Source organism: Macaca thibetana, chromosome 7, assembly GCF_024542745.1.
Source record: "Macaca thibetana thibetana isolate TM-01 chromosome 7, ASM2454274v1, whole genome shotgun sequence".
Taxonomy (NCBI): Eukaryota; Metazoa; Chordata; class Mammalia; order Primates; family Cercopithecidae; genus Macaca; species Macaca thibetana.
Window position 1 is genome coordinate 52,756,639 of NC_065584.1, and position 19,986 is coordinate 52,776,624.

Here is a 19,986-nt window from a genome sequence, read left to right on the forward strand (position 1 = left end):
AATCTCAGCACTTTGGGAGGCCGAGACGGGAGGGTTACTTGAGCCCAGGAGTTCAAGACCAGCGTGGATAACAATAGCAAGCCACTGTTTCTATTTTAAAAAGAAAAAAAAGAAGAAAAGAAATATATTCTGTATAACTGTTCTATAAATATCTGCAAATGTAACTGAAATAAAAGTCTCATAGACAATGTTTACTCTTTGATTTCAGTTTAAATTTTTTTATTTCATTTTTTTAAATGCTAGTTGCAACTTAAACTTGATTCCATGACTCATAGGTCAAAAAAATGCAGTTTGAGAAACCACCCTGGGGGATTTTATCATAATCCATGGCTTTAAATACATCTCAGTGTCTATGACTTTTAAGTTGATAGCACCAACCCTACCCTCTCCTGTGTCTCCAGACTTACACATCCAGTTACCCACTTGAAATCTATTTAGAGTTTGGACAGACATTTCAGACTTAATTTACTCACAATAAAAAATGATTTTTTTCCTTCCAAACTTGCTTCTTACGTAGTTTCCCCATCTTAGTAAATGGCCTACTAGCAATCTAGTGGCTGAAGCCAAAAATCTGAAAATTATCTTTGATTCTTCTCTTTCCATTTCCCCTGCATCAACTCCAACGGTAAAATTATATCATCATGTCAATTCTATGGAATAACACATTCTAAATTTGTCTCTTTTCATTTCTTCCGCTAATGCAACCTAGATGTCATCTCTTAGACTGTCATAGTAGTCTCCTAACTAGTCTTTTAGCTTCAATTCTTGCCTTCCACAGTCCATTCTCCACACAGCAGCCTAGGTAATCTTTTAAAAACATAGATCATGCTCCTCTTCTCAAATCTGTCGGACTTTCCTTCACTTTTAGAATCAAACTCAAACTTCTGATAGCTGTCAAGGTGATCTACTGATCCCGTATAATCTGACCTTTGCCTGCCTCTTCAACCTCATGTCTTACCATTGTTTCTCATTACCATGTTCTGGCCATACTGCCTCTTTGTGTTCTTTGAGCCCTCTATTCTTCCTGCCTTAGGACTTTGCATTAGCTGTTCCCTCCATCCACTTTCATGTTCCTTCCCTAATGTTTGCATGGCAGGCTCCAGCTTGCAGTTCATGTCTTAACTTAAACTTTACTTTCTGAGAGGCCACTTCTGACTAACCAGTCTAACAAACCACTCTGACATTCTGTATCACATTATTTTAACTTTTTGATAACTTTTTTTGTTCATTTTGTGTTTTTTAATTTGTCTTCTACCTGAAATTTGAATTTAATGAGAGCAGTGACTTTGTTTATTGCTGTAGCTCTAGGATCTAGGCCAATGCTGGCATGTAGTAAGCTTTCTGTAAATATTTCTTGAGTGAATAAATGCCCACTTATAAGGACTTTGTCTGAATAGTCCGTGTAACATCTTACTCTGTTTCTAATACCTGAATGATGCCTCAGTTAGATGGGTTATTCATAAAAAGTAGCGCTAGTCAGTCTAGTAATTTACCACAAAATCAATTCACAGAAAATAATGTAGACTGCATTATAGTTGGATAACCTTTAATGCCTGATTTATATTTACATTTTCTCATTAGGTACAGGATTTGATGGGGATCAGTGCCTTGGAGTTCAACTGCTAGAGCTGGGGAAAAAGAAAAAACAAATTGTGCATGGTGACTCTCTTCCTCTTACAAGGAAATCCTACCTTGCATGGATTGGGTTTTCAGCTGAAGGCAAGATAAATTTGTTTAAAAAAAACAAGTATAATAGAAAGTGTTAAGATATTCTTCAAGAAGAAAATTATTTCATTGTTTTATTCCTAATTTCTTTAAGGATAAATTATCGCTATTTTATATTTTAAATTTCTATTTTAATATGTTGGCAGAATTGGGAACTGCAATCTTTAGGCAAGGTAGCCATTATTTTATGTACTAGATCTTGCTTTTATTTTTATGTTCTTTTGCGAGAGGGTCTGGCTCTGTTGTCCAGGCTGGAGTGCAGTAGAATGATCTCAGCTCACTGCAACCTCCACCTCCTGGGCTCAAGCCATCTTCCTACCTCAGCCTCCTTAGTAGCTGGGACTTCAGGTGTATGCCACCGTGCCCAGCTAATTTTTGTATTTTTTGTAGAGATAGGGTTTTGCCATGTTGTCCAGGCTGGTCTCAAACTCCTAGGCTCAAGTGATCCGCCCACCTTGGCCTCCTAAAGTGCTGGGATTACAGGCGTGAGGAACTGCACCCGGCTAAGATCTCTCTTCATGATAATTCTCATTAGAAAACTTACAAAGAGGAAAATATATTTTTCTGAAAGTTTATTAAATAGCAAGGAGGTGATACAAATCAATAATAAATTGTGTCTTTTCCAGCAGATCATACACAAAACAGAATTTTCTAGAACTTCACTGTTTATTACAATAACTAGTATGTATGTCTATTGAGCACTTGAAATATGGCTGAGATGTGCTTGTATGTATAAAATACTCTCTGGATTTTGAAGACTTACCATGAAAAAAATATAAAAATCAACAATTTTTTAACATTGATTACCTGTTAAATGATAATATTTGAGATACCTTCAATGAAATAAAATGTATTATTAACATTAATTTCACCTTTTTTCTTTAAAAAAATTTTTTTTTTGGCTGGGCATGATGGCTCATGCCTACAATCCCAGCACTCTGGGAGGCCGAGGCAGCAGGATCACTTGAGCCCAGGAGTTCAAGACCAGACTGGACAATATACTGAGATCCCATCTCTATTTAAATATATATATATATATATATTTTTTTTTTAAGGAATAAATTAGGAGTCTTGCTCTGTTGCCCAGGCTGGAGTGCAATGATGCAATATCAGCTTACTGCAACCTCTGCCTCCTGGGTTCAAGCAGTTCTCCTGCCTCAGCCTTCTGAGTAGCTGGGATTATAGGCTTGCATCACCACACCCGGCTAATTTTTGTATTTTTAATAGAGACAGGGTTTCACCATGCTGGCCAGGCTGGTCTTGAACTCCTGACCTCAGGTGATCCACCTGCCTTGACTTCCTAAAGTGCTGGGATTACAGGCATGAGCCACTACCCCCAGCCTAAATTTTTTCATTTAATTTTTTTGTTGTTCAGATACATGGTATGTAGCCATTTTTCTTTTTTAATGTGGCACTAGGAAATTAAAAATTACACTTTTGGCTCACATGGTATTTATTTTGGATAAGTGCTATTTTAGACCAAATTCTAGAGGCTTATGACAGATGATCTGAAACACACTGAGGAGTACCTTATTTTATTTGTTTTTGTGTTTGCATTTTTTTCTATGCAGAGTCTCACTCTGTCACCCAGGCTGGACTGCAGTGATGCGATCTCAGATCACTACCACCTCTGTCTTCTGGGTTCAAGTGATTCTCATGCCTCAGCCTCCCAAGTAGCTGTGACTACAGGCACGTGCCACCACGCCTGGCTAATTTTGCATTTTTAGTAGAGATGGGATTTCAACATGTTGGCTAGGCTGGTTTCGAACTCCTGGCCTGAGGTGATCCACCTGCCTTGGCCTCTCAAAGTGCTGGGATTACAGGAGTGAGCCACTGCACCTGGCCCAGGAGTACCTTATTTTAAATCACCAGTCAACTCTATCTCATGGGGACTTAGGTATTTCTCTTTTTGGAGATATTCATTCTTCATTTACATTGCTGGAAACTCCACTTTCTGTTTAAAATATCAACCATTTCTAGATGTGTTTTCTGTTTTGATGTTAGTCACTCAGGCTTTAATAATATGAACCATTGATAACTTCCATTTGTATAGATTTTTTTCTCCCAAGTACCAATTAGATCCAGACCCTGAGGAAACTGATGTTTGCAGAGTAAGGGGGGTATGAAGCCACAGATAAGAAAAGGGAGGATCAGGCAATTTGCCACAGATTTCCTGAGTTGGAAGCAGAATAGGTGGAAAACAAGAATGCTTCTGTTTTACTAGGTAAGAATTGCTTACCCAGTAGTTGGGGACAGAATAGTAACAAGGCCAACAAAAAGAAGAGAGAGGAAGAAGAGTACTAAAGATAAATTTCATAAAGATCACCTTGTATCAGGTTTTGATCATTTTTCTAAATATTTCTCAACCGGGAACCTTCTCATTCATGTTTAATATTTTGCTAAAATTGGCTTTAAAATTATTATCGGTCAGGCACAGTGGCTCACGCCTGTAATCCCAGCACTTCGGGAGTCCGAGGCAGGCGGATCACGAGGTCAGGAAATCGAGACCAACTTGGTTAACACGGTGAAACCCTGTCTCTACTAAAAATACAAAAAAAAATTAGCCAGGTGTGGTGGCGGGTGCCTGTACTCCAGCTACTCTGGAGGCTGAGGCAGGAGAATGGCATGAACCCAGGAGGCGGAGCTTGCAGTGAGCCGAGATCATGCCACTGCACTCCAGCCTGGGCAACAGAGCGAGACTCCATCTCGAAAAAAAATAATAATAAATAAATAAATAAAGAAATAAATAAAATTATTATTATCTTCCAGCAGGTGGCATAGTTTTCACTGAAACTCAGTTTTTTCACATTATTTGTGTAAATTTTAGTCATATCAAATACAATTTTTTTTCTTTTTTCTGTTAGGTCTTACTCTATATGGTTAATGAAATTTTACAGTAAATAATCTTAGATTATTTGCTTCTGTTTTGTGTTTTGCTTTTGAAAGCAAAGTTGAATCCTTGGTATGTATAATATATTTGAAATAGGGTTTCTTTAACAACATGTAGCTATGTCTCCAAGTGATTTCTTTTTCTGTTGGTGTTTAGGTACCCCTTGTTACGTGGATTCAGAAGGAATTGTTCGAATGCTTAACAGAGGACTTGGTAATACATGGACTCCTGTATGTAATACAAGAGAGCACTGCAAAGGAAAATCTGATCACTACTGGGTGGTTGGTATCCATGAAAATCCCCAGCAACTAAGGTAGGCTATTAAAAGAAGTCTGAAGTTGACTCTTTTTTAAAAGTATTTTGAATTTCTTTTTGTCAGGCTCTTTAAGTGTATTTGTCTTTTATCTTAGTCCAATTATTTGCTTTCTATAGTCACTAAATTAGGAATTTGTTCATATTCACTCTGAAGTTTTTAGTCACTTGCTTTACTTGAAACATGTTGAATGAAATAGAAATAATTAGGGTGACCTTACCATCATTTCAGCCACACAGGGAGAGGAATTCTGGTTAAACATGGCATTTCACCTTTTATTATTGTCTTTTATTTTAATAAAATAATCAATATAAAAGTAGAAATGGAAAATAAAACTGATAAAACTGAATATATATTCAATTGAGAGTTGAAATATATAATGAAGCTGCTTTTTGAGATGTTTTGCTTAATTATTATAATAGGAGGAAGGACTAATAGAATTTTTTTTTTTTTGAGACAGAGTCTTGCCCTGTTGCCCAGGCTGGAGTGCAGTGGCATGATCGCGGCTCACTGCAAGCTCCACCTCCCAGGATCACGCCATTCTCCTGCCTCAGCCTCCCCAGTAGCTGGGATTATAGGCACGCACCACAACGCCTGGTTAATTTTTTTTGTATTTTTAGTAGAGAGGGGGTTTCACTGTGTTAGCCAGGATGGTCTCAATCTCCTGACCTCGTGATCCGCCCACCTCAGTCTCCCAAAGTGCTGGAATTACAGGCATGAGCCACCGCACCCAGCCGAATTCTTTTTTTTTTGAGTCTCTGTCACCTAGGCTGGAGTGCAGTGGTGTGATCTCAGTTCACTACAACCTCCACTTCTTGAGTTCAAGCGATTCTTCTACCTCAGCCTCCCCAGTAGCTGAGATTACATAGGCATGTGCCACCATGCCCAGCTAATTTTTGTATTTTTTGTAGAGACAGGATTTCACCATGTTGGCCAGGCTGGTCTTGATCTCTTGACCTCAAGTGATCCACCCAAAGTGTTGGGATTACAGGCGTGAGCCATCACACCTGGCCCTGGACTAATAGTATTTTATGTTGATTCGTGCGCACATTAAAGTTTGGGAAGTACTGCTGCTGGCACATGTAAGAAATAATACATTGGTTGGGCATGGCATGGGATTTCTTTTTGGGGTGATGAAAATGTTCAGAAATTAGTGGTGATAGATGCACAATTCTGTGAATATACAAAAAACCACTGAATTACATACTGGTTTTTTTTTTTTTTTTTTTGAGACAGAGTCTCACTCTGTCACCCAGGCTAGAGCACAGTGGCCTGATTATGGCTCACTTCAGGCTCACTTCAGCAGTGACATCCTAGGCTCAAGCAATCCTCCCACCTTAGCTTCCCAAGTAGCTGGGACTACAGGCTCGCACCACTACACCCAGCTACTTTTTGTAGAGGCAGGGTTTCACCATGTTGCCTAGGCTGTTCTCAAATTCATGGGCTCAAGGGATCTTCCCGCCTCAGCCTCCCAAAGTGTTGGGATTACAGGCATGAGCCACCGTGCCTGGCTGAATTGTATACTTACCATATGATATGGCTGGTACATTCTCTGTGAATTCAATATGTGAATCATATCTTGACAAAGCTGTTAAAAAGGATGAGGACACTATGTAATGATACAGAAAAATCTACAAGATGTATTAAGAGAAATACCATTTGTGTAAAAGTGGGGAAAGAATAAGAATATGTAATTGTATTTGCTTTACATATGCAAAAGAATTCCTAGAAGAATAAAAAGGAAACTAACAATGATAGTTACCTCACAGAAAGAAACTCAGTGGATAGTATAGGAGACTTTTCTCTGTATTCATTTTTATACTTTTTAAGCATGTAAATTGAGCATGTAACTTTGAATTACTAGTTCAAAAGTTAAATAAATTGAATTTTTAAACAAAGCAGCAATTCAATAAACTAAATCAGATAAGGCCAGAAGTTCAAGAAGACTTGTTTTTTTTTTTAATTAATTAATTAATTTATTTATTTTTTATTATGCTTTAAGTTCTAGGGTACATGTGCACAACGTGCAGGTTTGTTACATATGTATACATGTGCCATGTTGGCGTGCTGCACCCAAGAAAGACTTCTTAATTTGGCTACATGGAGGTTAACGGTGACTCTGATACAAAGTGATAAAATGTTAAATTCCAGATTGGGGTGGGCATGGGAGGTACAGAAATGAAAGTAGAATATGTGGATAACTCTTATCAAGAAATTTGACTATTGGGCCAGGCGAGGTGGCTCACGCCTGTAATCCCAACACTTTGGGAGCCCAAGGCGGGAGGAGTTCGAGACTAGCCTGGGCAACATAGTGAGACCCAGTTTCTACAAAAAATGTTTTTTTAATTACCCAGGCATGATGGCACACGCCTATAGTCTCTGTTACTTGAGAGGCTGAGAGGGGAGGATCACTTGAGCCCAGGAGGTTTGAGGTTACAGTGAGCCATGATCACGCCTCTGCACTCCTGCCTAGGCGACAGAGAACCTATCTCAAAAAAAAAAAAGGAACTTTGGCGTGAAGAGAAGCAAAGATTTGGGGTGGCACCTAAGGGAGGATAAAAAGTCTTTGAAGAGATTTTTTAGCTTAGGTGGCTCTACAGCGTTTTTGTAATCTTTTGGCAATGAATTTAGTAAAGAAGATAAGATTGGCAATTTAAAAGAAGGATCCAATGAAAGGAATGAAATCTTTTTTTTTTTTTTTTTTTTTTTTTTTTTTGAGACGGAGTGTTGCTCTGTCACCCAGGCTGGAGTGCAGTGGCCGGATCTCAGCTCACTGCAGCCTCCGCCTCCCGGGTTCACGCCATTCTCCTGCCTCAGCCTCCCGAGTAGCTGGGACTACAGGCGCCCGCCACCTCGCCCGGCTAGTTTTTTGTATTTTTTAGTAGAGACGGGGTTTCACCGTGTTAGCCAGGATGGTCTCGATCTCCAGACCTTGTGATCCGCCCGCCTCGGCCTCCCAAAGTGCTGGGATTACAGGCTTGAGCCACCGCGCCCGGCCAGGAATGAAATCTTAAAAAGAAAAAAAAGTAGTAGTTTTTAGATGAGCTGTCTAAAATAGGAAAATAGACATTTTATCAGTTGTGGAAGGGAAAAAAAGAGGCACAAATGCAGATAGATTTGGTAGCTGAAAGGTAACAAATTCCTATCTTCTGTTTTTGGCTTCTGTTTTGTTGGCAGATCATGGAGCAGAAGCAGAATTCAGTTATTTCTAGAGACAGTGGTTGGCATTGTGGGATGTTTGAGAAGAAAAGACATATAGTCTCAGAGAATGCAGAATTGAATTAGTAGAGAACTACAGAGGAATTGCTGGTTATTTCTGTGTGTTTTGCCTTTATAGTTGTAATCACTGAATATTACATTCTAAAATTGACATATTTAGTATTAGAAGATGTATATTCATTAACTTCTTTTTTTCTTTTTATTTTAGAGCCAGGGTGTCACTGGCTCTACGATTGCAGTGGTTGAGTCATAGCTCACTGCAGCCTTGAACTCCTGGGCTCAAGTGATCCTCGCACCTCAGTCTCCTGAGTAGGTGGAGCTACAGGCACAGGCTACCACACCTGGCTAATTTTTAAAAATACTTTGTAAAGATGAGGTCTCACCATCTTGCCCAGATTGATCTCAAATTCCTGGCCTCAACTGACCGTCTTGCATCAGCCTTCCAAAGTGCTGGGATTATAGGTATAAGCCTTGTGCCAAGCCACATCCACTATTTTTAATAGTTCTTATAGTGTAGGTTGTTCTCAGGGATTTCTTGCAAGTCCGTTTTCAGGAATCTAATTAGTTTAGTAATTTGAATTAAAGAATTCACAGTCTGTCTTAATAGTAGGTTAAGGTTTGAACCTATGAGGATTTTTACTATTCTGCCTAATGCTTATTCAAGTAAGATTATTCATTTTGTTAGTGAATGTCATTATCTTAAGGAGGTATATGAAATTATTTATTTGCAATATATGAAATTAGTCATCTGCAATGAATAATTTTGCTTTTTCATTTAATTTAATATTACAAATATTTCATCAGTTGCAGTTTTCACATCCTTAGTAATTTATCCAGCTGGCTTTTTTTTCTTATATGCTTTTTTTTTTTTTTCGCACAACCCTTTGGGACACATTTTTTACCTGCTTTTTATTTAAGATTTGTAAAGAATTTTAACTTGTTAAAAACTACGATAATTACAGCTAGTAACAAACTGTTATATTCAATGATGGGTAAAGAAATAATGGACTCTAAATTACAGCTTTTAGATTTAGAAGGATTTTAGAACCCATCTCTACTAGTAGCTCCTGACATTTTCAAATATAAGAGCCCCTTTTGTTTATTTATTTAGAAACAGGATCTCCCTACGTTATCCAGGCTGGACTTGAACAAGAGTCCTTTTTAAATGTTGAACAATTCATGCCTGCAAATGATAGTAGCTCTAGTAACTCTACATTTAGTATCAGCTAATAAATAATATTTCTTTATTGAGACAGTCTTGCTATGTTCCCTAGGCTTTTCTTGAACTAACCTCGAGTGATCCTCCCACCTTGGCCTCCCAAAGTGCTGGGATTACAGGCATGATAACGTAAGCTTCTGTAGACCTAAAAATTTTATTTTAATATAAAATTGTATTTACAAATCACATTATCTGCATACATGTGAATATTTTAGTATGTAAAGTGGAAACTAGTTTTGTATTTGGTCTACAGACAATTCATGGTGTTTGTGTGCATTCCTAGACCCTTTATAATAGCTCAGCAGCCCTACAGGAATAAAAGAATGGGAAGTACCAAGTTCTTTTGGTCTATTTGCTGCCTCTCTTCACCCTCAGCACTTCTCTCCAGTTTTTACATATGAGAAAACTATGGTCCAAAAAGATTAAAGTAATTTGGTAGAGAGTACACATCTATTTATTGGCAAAAAAAAAAAAAAAAAGCTTATTTTTTTGTATTAAAATATAGGAACAAAGGGAGTTAGTTGATAAGTAGATTGAAAGAATAAATACTCCTGTAAAGACCAACTTGTAGAATAATTGAATTACTGAGGGGAATCTTACACAGGCATTTGAAGCACTGAGAAGATTAAAAAGTCCTGTTGATAGAAATGTATTTATTTGTATATTATGTGATAAATTGATAACTGCAGAATGTTTTTATATTTTCCTGGCTTTATTCTGGAATAATAAACTTGAATAAGAATATTTTTCTTTCTTTTTTTGGTAGAACATTTATTTATTTATTTATTATTTTTTGGTATTTAGCCTTAAATATTTTTCAAAGATTGGAAGCCACACTTCTCAGTATGGCTTACTGTACTTTTCACACCAGTTTTGCTGATATGTAGGCATATTTAGAGATGATTTACTTCCTTTTTGTGGATATTGGTACATGGAAGTTCAGGGAATAAAATTCTGCAATCACTTTTTAGTAGCCTGCTGTTGTTTAAAGAAACTTACTTATTCTGGCTAGCAAGAAATTCATCTTTGGCCAGGCTTCGTGGCTCACAGCTGTAATCCCAACACACTGGGAGGCCAAAGCAGAGGGATCACTTGAGGCCAGGAATTTGAGACTAGCCTGGGCAACATAGAGAGACCCTGCCAGGCATGGTGGTACATGCCTATAGTCCCAGCTGCTCGGGAGGCTGAGGTAAGGGTATGACTTGAACCCAGGAGTTCAAGGTTATACAGCCCCTGCACCCCAACCTGTGTGACATAAGGAGACCTGGTCTCTAAAATAAAAAAGAAATAAATTCATCTTCGTATTTATTTGCATTTTTAATGCTTCTGTTTGCTCTCATTGTTTGTTTTAAAGATAGCGAATCACATGCTTCTCTGTAAAGGCAATGTGGCCTAGTGGTCCAGAGCTCGAGCTTTCAAGTCACACTGCCTGCTTGTGGTATCCTGGCTGAAATCCTCGCTCAGTAGCCCTGGTGTATTATTTACACTTTAAACCCTCTGTGCCACTGTTTCCTCATCTCTAAAATCAGAGTGTACTCATTTCACAGAATTTCTGTGAAGATCAAGTGACTTAGTGATACCTCTTTCTTTATTCTTTTAACTTTAAATGCATTTTCTAACCCAACTCAGTAGTATTTATGCTTTCTTTTTGTTCAGAGATCCTTTAAAAGAGAGTACATTTTGTGAAAAATAATTTTTAAAATTTCATTTGAGAGCCTGCCTCAGTGGTGCACACCTGAATCCCAGCTACTTAAAAGACACGGGCGGCCGGGCGCGGTGGCTCAAGCCTGTAATCCCAGCACTTTGGGAGGCCGAGGCGGGCGGATCACAAGGTCAGGAGATCGAGACCACAGTGAAACCCCGTCTCTACTAAAAATACAAAAAATTAGCCGGGTGCGGTGGCGGGCGCCTGTAGTCCCAGCTACTCAGGAGGCTGAGGCAGGAGAATGGCGGGAACCCGGGAGGCGGAGCTTGCAGTGAGCCGAGATCGCGCCACTGCACTCCAGCCTGGGCAACAGCGTGAGACTCCGTCTCAAAAAAAAAAAAAAAAAAAAAAAAAAAAAAAAAAAAAAAAAAAAAGACACGGGCAGGAGGATCACTTGAGTCCAGAAGTTTGCAGACAGCCTGGGCAACAGCAAAACCCTGTCTGTCAATATAAAATTTTCCTATTTTCCTTTAATTATGAATATGAGCCTGGGTGCGGTGACTCGCACCTGTAATCCCAGCACCTTGGGAGGGCAAGGCAGACAGATCACCTGAGGTCAGGAGTTCGAGACTAGCCTGGCCAACATGGTGAAACCCTGTCACTACTAAAATTACAAAAATTAGCCAGGCATGGTGGCAGATGCCTGTAATCCCAGCTACTTGGGAGGCTGAGGCAAGAGAATCGCTTCAACTCAGGAGGTGGAGGTTGCAGTGAGCCAAGTTTGCGTCACTGTACTCCAGCCTGGGCAACAGAGCGAAACTCTGTCTCAAAAAAAAAAAAAATTATGAATATGAGAAATTACTGATCTGTATTGGTGCCATCCCTACCCCCTTTTGAATTGAACTTCAGTTTACCAAGTATTGTTTCTTCTAAAGGTTTTTTCATGACACTACTGGTTAATACATAACTGAGAGTTAATAAATTTTGCTGTGTTACAGTCTAATTTGCTCTCTACCAACAAAGACCTTTCTTTTTATGTTTAGTTTTTCTTTTTATGTTTAGAGTTATTTAATGTGCTTGAAAACTAGACTTTTTTCCTAGTTGCGTTCACTGAATTAGCATTTATTACAGTACCGACTAGATGTGCTATACCACACAAAGATAAATGAGGCTGTGGCCTGGAAGAGGTAGGCTTGTAAAGTCATTATGCTACTCCCAAATAAGTGATTTAAAAGAGATGTGAGCAAAGTTCCCTCAAATGCAGAAGAGAGTTCTGTCCAACAGAGAAGAAAAAACAAAATTTGCTGGCTGGGGCAAGATTAATTTGGACACTGGACCTAGTTTTCTCCAGTTTAGCATTTTTTAATTCAATTTAATTTAATTTTCTTTTCTTTTTTCCAGACAGAGTCTCATTCTGTTGCCCAGGCTAGGGTGCAGTGGTACAATCTCAGCTCACTGCAACCTCCACTTCCCGGGTTCAAGTGATTCTCGTGCCTCAGCCTCCCAAGTAGCTGGGATTACAGGCGTGTGCCACCATGCCCAGCTAATTTTTTGTATTTTTAGTAGAGACAGCGTTTTGCCAGGTTGCCCAGTCTCGATCTCCAGAGCTCAGGTGATCTGCCGGCCTTGGCTCTCAAAGTGCTGGGATATTACAGGTGTGAGCCACCACACCTGATTATTTTGGCATTTTTAACCTCTTTCTTTAATTAAAATATGGGTCTTGTGGTCAATTTGAAAACAAACTGAAGTAATTTTTTTTTTTTTTTTTGAGACAGAAGTTGCAGGGGGCTACAGTCACACCACTGCACTCCAGTCTGGGCAACTTCTGCCTCCTGGGCTCAAGCGATCCTCCATCCTCAGCCTTCCTTCCGAGTAACTAAAGCTACAGGTGCATGCTGCCATGCCTAGCAAATTTTTTGTATTTTCTGTAGAGACAAGGTTTTACTGTGTTGCCCAAGCTGGTCTTGAGCTTCTGAGCTCAAGCAATCTGCCTACCGCAGCCTCCCTATGTACTGGGATTACAAGCATGAGCCACTGTGCCCAGCCACTTTTGTAAACCAGGTTGGTTTTTCTTAGTAAACCAGGTTTTTTTTTTGTTTGTTTGTTTTGTTTTTTTTTTAACATTCCTCTTCCAGATGGTTTATGCACATAGTTTCCAGGAAACTCCGGTCGAATTCCAAAACCCACCAAATTAGCAGTTTAAGTGTATTTGTTTTTCCCTTGAATTCTTCTATGGCGGGGATATTTAACAGAGAAAACATCTTTTATAGTTCAAGTCTTTAAAGCTAAGGAAAGGATAAAAAAATGCAGACTGGTGCTCTGCTTTGTTGTAAATGTGGCTTAGAAAGTAACTGTTAATAAAATCCTACTCAATATTTCCTTTTTCTTTGTGATAATTGCTTACTATGTGTAAATCAATAAAGTGAGCTGTAAAATGTTTTTAAACATGTAAACATTTAAACATGTAAAATGATATTTTAGAAAAAAATGTTTAGGCAATTAACATTACTCCCAGTGTTCCTTCTAATTTTGTTAATGTACATATATATGTACTTGGACTCATCTTTTGTGAACGTACGTGCTCTTTTTCATTTTGCATGACTAGTAAAGTAGTGATTCTTGTAAATAGAGATTTATGACAGAATTGCCACAAGATTATTTGAAATTTGAGGTATACGCACTGCCACCTCATACTGTGTGGTGAAAACTAGATTTTTTATAAAATCATAAAAGGAGAGAAGGAAGAAAGAAATGAGATTGTATGTTCAAAAAAAATTGGAACTCTAAAAACATTTGTATTTTTATTGTATAGTCAGAAAAAAAAGAAGGGAAGATATTTGAATCTCACAAGAAAGGGGCCTGAGTAGTTTGAAAAAGAATACTAGATATTGTCACTTACTTGTTTTCTAATTACTCTAGTGGGCATTTGATAATACTGGAAGATATTTATAAAATTTTTAAGCCCAAGGGTCTAGCTTCTACTTAGTATCTCCCTTCAAGAATGTCCTGATTAAAAGGCTATACTATAAATTAAGTGGATGACTATTAGTAAGCATTCAACAAGAGATTTCGTCTTTTTAAATGACTTTATGAAAATATAAAATTTGCCAGTGGTATTTATAGTGTGCAGTCATGGTTTTCCAGTGCTTTTCTAATAAATAAATTGGAGTACATAAGTTGAAAGAGTTCTATATATGTAAATCATTCTGTGATTAATGAAAGTTTTTTAATCAGTTGCAAGAGTACTACTCATGATGGGTGTGTTTGAATGCCTTATATAGCCTACTCAGAACAGGTTTAGACAGTCCTTACCCATTGACCTATTACCATATAAGGCAACCTTTCATTTATCAGAGTAGATATAGATTATAGTCTTTCTAATGATAGTGGATGTTCTGCTTCACTCTGACCAATGTCTAATAAACACTTAACCTGTATTAGGCATTTCACCATCTTTCTTTGTTTTTTGGAATGGAGTTTTGCTGTGTTGCCCAGGCTGGTCTCCTGGCTTAAGCAATATCCTTCTGTCTCAGCCTCCTGAATAGCTGGGATTACAGGTGCCCACTACCATGCCTGACTTTTTTCTCTTTTTTGACAACTTATACCAACAGTACTAAGAATTCTCAACTGATGAATGTGAGTATGCTTCATTGTCTTTTTTTTTTTTTTTTTGGTGACAGTCTTGCTCTGTTGCCCAGGTTGGAGTGCAGTAGTGCAGTTTCCCAGGTTCAAGAGATTCTGGTGCTTCACCCTCCCGAGTAGCTGGGATTACAGGCGTTCACCACCACACCCAGCTAATTTTTGTATTTTTAGTAGAGATGGATTTTTGCCATGTTGGCCAGGCTGGTCTCAAGCTCCTGGCCTCAAATGATCTGCCTGCCTTACCCCCCAAAGTGCTGGGATTACAGACATGCACCACCATACCTGGCCAACTTTTTTTTTTTTTTTTTTTTTGAGACTGAGTCTCTCTCTGTCACCCAGGCTGGAGTGCAGTGGCGCGATCTCGGCTCAATGCAAGCTCCGCCTCCCAGGTTCACGCCGTTCTCCTGCCTCAGCTTCTCAAGTAGCTGGTACTATAGGCGCCCACCACCACGCCCGGCTAATTTTTTTGTTATATTTTTAGTAGAGATGGGGTTTCACTGTGTTAGCCAGAATGGTCTCCATCTCCTGACTTCGTGATCCGCCCGCCTCAGCCTCCCAAAGTACTGGGATTACAGGCGTGAGCCACCATGCCTGGCCAACATTTTTTAAAAATTTTAACTTTTATTTTAGATTCATGGGGTGCATGTGCAGGTTTGTGACAAGGGTATATTGCATGATGCTGAGGTCTGGGGTACAATTGAAGCTGTCATTCAGGTAGTGAGTATAGTACCCAATAGGTAGTTTTTCATCCCTTGCCACCCTCCCTCTCTCCCCTCCTTATAGTCCATGGTATCTGTTTTTTTGGTCTTTATGTCCATGTGTACCCAGTGTTTAGCTCCCACTTGTAAGTGAGAACATGCAGGATATAGTTTTCTGTTTCTGCATTAATTTGATTAGGATAATGGCCTCCAGCTGCATCCATGTTGCTGCAAAGTACGTAATCTTACTTTTTTAAGTAAAACCTGTGTGGCGGCATCCATGGTGTGTTGTGTACCACATTTTCTTTATCCAACCTACTCTTGATGGGCGCATAGGTTGATTCCATGTCTTTGCTATTGTGAATAGTGCTTCAGTGAACATACGAGTGCATGTGTCTTTTTGGTAGAATGATTTATTTTCCTTTGGATATATATTCAATAACGGGATTGCTGGATCAGATGGTAATTCTATTTTTAGTTCTTTCAGAAATCTCCAAAGTGGTTTCCACAGTGGCTGAACTAATTTACATCCCCACCACAATGTTTAAGCTTTTCCTCTTCTGACTTTTTTTTTTCCCCACATTTTTTTGAGACAGGGTCTCGCTCTGTTGCCCAGGCTGAAGTGGAATAGCACAAACATAGCTCACTGTAACCTTGAATTTTTGGGCTCAGTGATCCTCCCACCTCAGCCTCCTGAGTAGGTAGGACTACAGACACATGCCACCACGTCTGGCTAATTATTTTTTCCATAGAGATAGCGTCTTGCTATATTGCCCAGGCTGGTCTCAAACTCCTACAGTCCTCCCACCTCAGGCTCCCCAAAGTGTTGGGATTATAGGCTTGAGTCACCATGCCCAGCCTCGACTTTTTAGTAACCATTCTTACTGGTGTGAGATGGTGTAACTCATTGCGGTTTTTTATTTTGTTTGTTTTTTGAGGCAGGGTCTCACTCTGTCACCTAAGCTGGAGTACAGTGGTACAATTACCGCTCACTGCCGCCTCAGCCTCCCAGGCTCAAGGGATCCTTCCATCTCAGCCTCTTGAGTAGCTGGGACTACAGGTGTGCGTCACCATGCCTGGCTAATTTTTGTATTTTTTGTAGAGATAGGGTCTTGCCATGTTGCCCAGGCTGTTCTGAAACTACTGGGTTCAAGTGATCCACCTGCCTCAGCCTCCCGAAGTTCTGGGATTATGGGTGTGACCCACCATTCCCAGCCTTGTATGTCTTCTTTTGAAGTGTCTGTTCATGTCCTTTGCCCACTTTTTAATGGGGATATTTGTTTTTTTGCTGTTGATTTTTTTTTTTTAAGTTCCTTATAGACTCTGGATATCAGATCTTTGTTGGATGCATAGCTTGCGAATATTTTCTTAACATTCTTTTTTTTTTTTTTTTTTTTTTTTTTGAGGCATAGTCTCACTCTGTCACCCAAGCTACAGTGCAGTGGTGTGATCATGGCTCACTGTAGCCTCAACTTTCTGGGCTCAGTGATCCTCCCACTTCAGGATCTGCAAATGTCTTTCCGTTTGGTTGTGTCATCTATGATTTCTTTCAACAGTGTTTTGTAGTTCTTGTAGAGATCTTTCACTTCCTTGGTTGGATATATCCTAGGTATTTTGTGTGTGTGCATATGGCTATTATAAATGGGATTGTGCAGGACTACAGGCACATGCCACCACACCTGGCTAATTTTTAAATGTTTTTGTAGAGACAGGTCTCCCTTTGTTGCCCAGGCTGGTCTCAAACTCCTGGGCTCAAGTAATCCTCCTGCCTTGGCCTCCCAAGGTGCCGGGATTACAGATGTGAGCCAGTGCACCCGACCTGTTTACTCTTGGTAGTTTCGTTTGCTGTGCAGAAGCTCTGTAGTTTAATTAGGTCCCACTTGTCAGTTTTTGTTTTTGTTGCAATTGCTTTTGAGGACTTAGTCATGAAATATTTACCAAGGCCAATATCCTGAAGGGTATTTGCTAAGGTTTCTTTTGGGATTTTTATAGTCTTAGGTCTTACATTTAAGTGTTTAATCCATCTTGAGTTAATTTTTGCATATGGTGATAGGTAAGGGTCCAGTTTCATTCTGCATGTGGATAGCCAGTTACCTCAGCACAATTTATTGAGTAGGGATTCGTTTCCCAGTTGCTTATTTTTGTCAGCTTTCTCAAAGATCAATCAGTTGGTTGTAGGTGTGTGGCTTTATTTCTGGGTTCCCTATTCTGTTCAATTGGTCTGTGTTTCTGTTTGTGCACAAGTGCCATGTTCCTTTTCTCCAGCCTTGAAGTACAGTTTGATGTTGATGTTGGGTAATGTGATGCCTCCAGTTTTGTTCTTTTTGTTTTAGATAGCTTTGGCTATTTGGGCTCTTTTTTGGTTCCATATGAATTTTAGAATAGTTTTTTCTAATTCTGTGAAAAATGACATTGATAATTTGATAGGAATAGTGTTGAATCTATAGATTGCTTTGGAGAGTATAGTTTCTTTTCTTTTCTTTTCTTGGTGCTGGGACTTCGATGCGAACCAAGGTTGCTGCAGACACGGTATGGTCATTTTAATGATATTGATTCTTCTAATCCATGAGCATGGAATGTGTTTCCATTTGTTTGTGTTATCCGTGATTTCTTTCAACAGTGTTTTGTAGTTCTTGTAGAGATCTTTCACCTCCTTGGTTAGATATATTCCTAGGTATTTTATGTATGTGTATGACTATTGTAAATGGGATTGCATACTTGATTTTACTCTCAGCTCGAACATTATTGGTGTATAAAAATGCTACTGATTTTTGTATATTGATTTTGTATCCTGAAACTTTACCAAAGTCTTACCTTTAGCAATTCTATAGAGTCATATAGTCAGCAGAGAGATAATTTGACTTCTTTTCCTATTTTGTTGTCTTACTTGATTGTTCTGGCTAAGATTTTCGGTACTCTGTTGAATATGAGTGAAAAGAGCAGTCATCCTTGTCTTATTCCAGTTCTTAAGGGCAATGCTTCCAGCTTTTGCCCATTCATATGATGTTGTCTGTGGGTTTGCCATAGATGGCTCTTATTATTTTGAGTTATGTTCCTTCCATGCCTAGTTTGTTGAAGGTCTTTATTATGAAAGGATGTTGAATTTTATTGAAAGCTTTTTCTGCATCTATTGAGATGATCATGTGGTTTTTGTTTTTAATTCTGTTGATGTAGTGAATTGTGTATATTGATTTGCATATGTTGAACCAACCTTGCATCCCAGGAATAAAACCTACTGGTTGTGGTGTGTTAACTTCCTGAAGTACTGCTGGATCTGGTTTGCTAGTGTTTTGTTGAAGATTTTTGTATCTCTGTTCATCAAGGATATTGACCTGTAGTTTCTTTTTTTGTTGTGTCTTTGCCAGATTTTGGCATGAGGATAATGCTGGCCTTATAGAGTGATTTGGAGAGGAGTTGACTTTTTGGAATATTTTAGTAGGACTGGTGCCAGTTCTTTGTGCATCTAGAATTCAGCTGTGATCTCTCTGGTCCAGGGCTTTTTTTGGTTGATAGGTTTTTTATTTATTACTGATTCAGTTTTGGAACTCATTATTGGCTTGTTCACAATTTCTTTTTTTTCTGAGTCAGTCTTGGGAAGTGTTATGTTTCCGGGAATTTATCCGTTTCCTCTAGATTTTCTTTGCTGTGCAGAAGCTCTTTAGTCTAATTAGGTCCCACTTGTCAATTTTTGTTTTTATTACAATTGCTTTTGAGGACTTTCTCTTTCTTTCTCTCTCTCTTTTTTTTTTCTTGAAACAGGGTCTCACCCAGGCCGGAGTGCAGTGGCATGATCATGGCTCACTGCAACCTCCCAGGCTCAATTAATCCTCCTATCTGTCTCCTGCGCAGCTAGAACTACAGATACACACCATCACACCTGGCTAATCTTTAAAATTTTACCCAGGCTGGTCTCAAACTTCTGACCTCAAGTGATTCTCCCATGTTTGCCTCCAAAAGTATTTGTATTACAGGTGTGAGCCCATTGCCTCTAGATTTTCTGGTTTGTGCACGTAGAAGTGTTCATAATAGTCTGTGAGGATCTTTTGTATTTCTGTGGAATCAGTTGTAATGTCACCTTTGCCATTTTCTAGTTGTGCCTATATGGAGCTTCTCTCTTCTTTTCTTTGTTAATCTAGCTAGGAGTTTATCAATCTTGTTTATCCTTTCAAAAAACCAATTTTTTTGTTTTATTGATCCCTTGTATGGATTTTTGAGTCTCAATTTTGTTTAGTTCTGCTGTGATTTTAGTTATTTCTTTTTTTCTGCTAGCTTTCGGGTTTGTTTGTTCTCAGTTATCTAGTTTCCCTAGATGCCATATTAGATTATTAATTTGAGATCTTTCTAACTTGATTTAGGTGTTTGGTGCTATAAACTTTCCTCTTAACATTGCTTTTGCTGCATCCCATATATTTTGATATGTTGTGTCTGTTTTCATTTATTTTAAAGAATGTTTTGATTTCTGCTAATTTCATTGTTTATTCAAAAGTCATTCTGGAGTATGTTGTTTACTTCCCATGTAATTTGTGTGGTTCTGAGAGATCCTCAGTATTGATTTCTATTTTCATTTTACTGTGGTCTCAGAATATATGCATGGTATGATTTCAATTAAAAAATTTTGAGACTTGCTTTACAGCC

The 19,986-nt window shown here is 38.7% G+C and overlaps 2 protein-coding genes across 7 annotated transcripts in view; one reads left to right on the forward strand and one right to left on the reverse strand.

The window, feature by feature from the left end:
* The window catches only part of MAPK1IP1L (mitogen-activated protein kinase 1 interacting protein 1 like), a 126,170-nt gene that overhangs the window by 84,384 nt on the left and 21,800 nt on the right, over nucleotides 1-19,986 (reverse strand). The gene's annotated exons all lie outside the window — the stretch shown is intronic.
* WDHD1 (WD repeat and HMG-box DNA binding protein 1) overlaps nucleotides 1-19,986 on the forward strand; it is an 86,603-nt gene that overhangs the window by 44,923 nt on the left and 21,694 nt on the right. For all 6 annotated transcript variants that reach the window (XM_050798232.1, XM_050798233.1, XM_050798236.1 and 3 more), the window contains 2 exons: nucleotides 1,582-1,719; nucleotides 4,772-4,928. In XM_050798232.1, coding sequence (XP_050654189.1) covers nucleotides 1,582-1,719; nucleotides 4,772-4,928 — 295 coding nt within the window. The remainder of the gene's footprint in view (nucleotides 1-1,581; nucleotides 1,720-4,771; nucleotides 4,929-19,986) is intronic.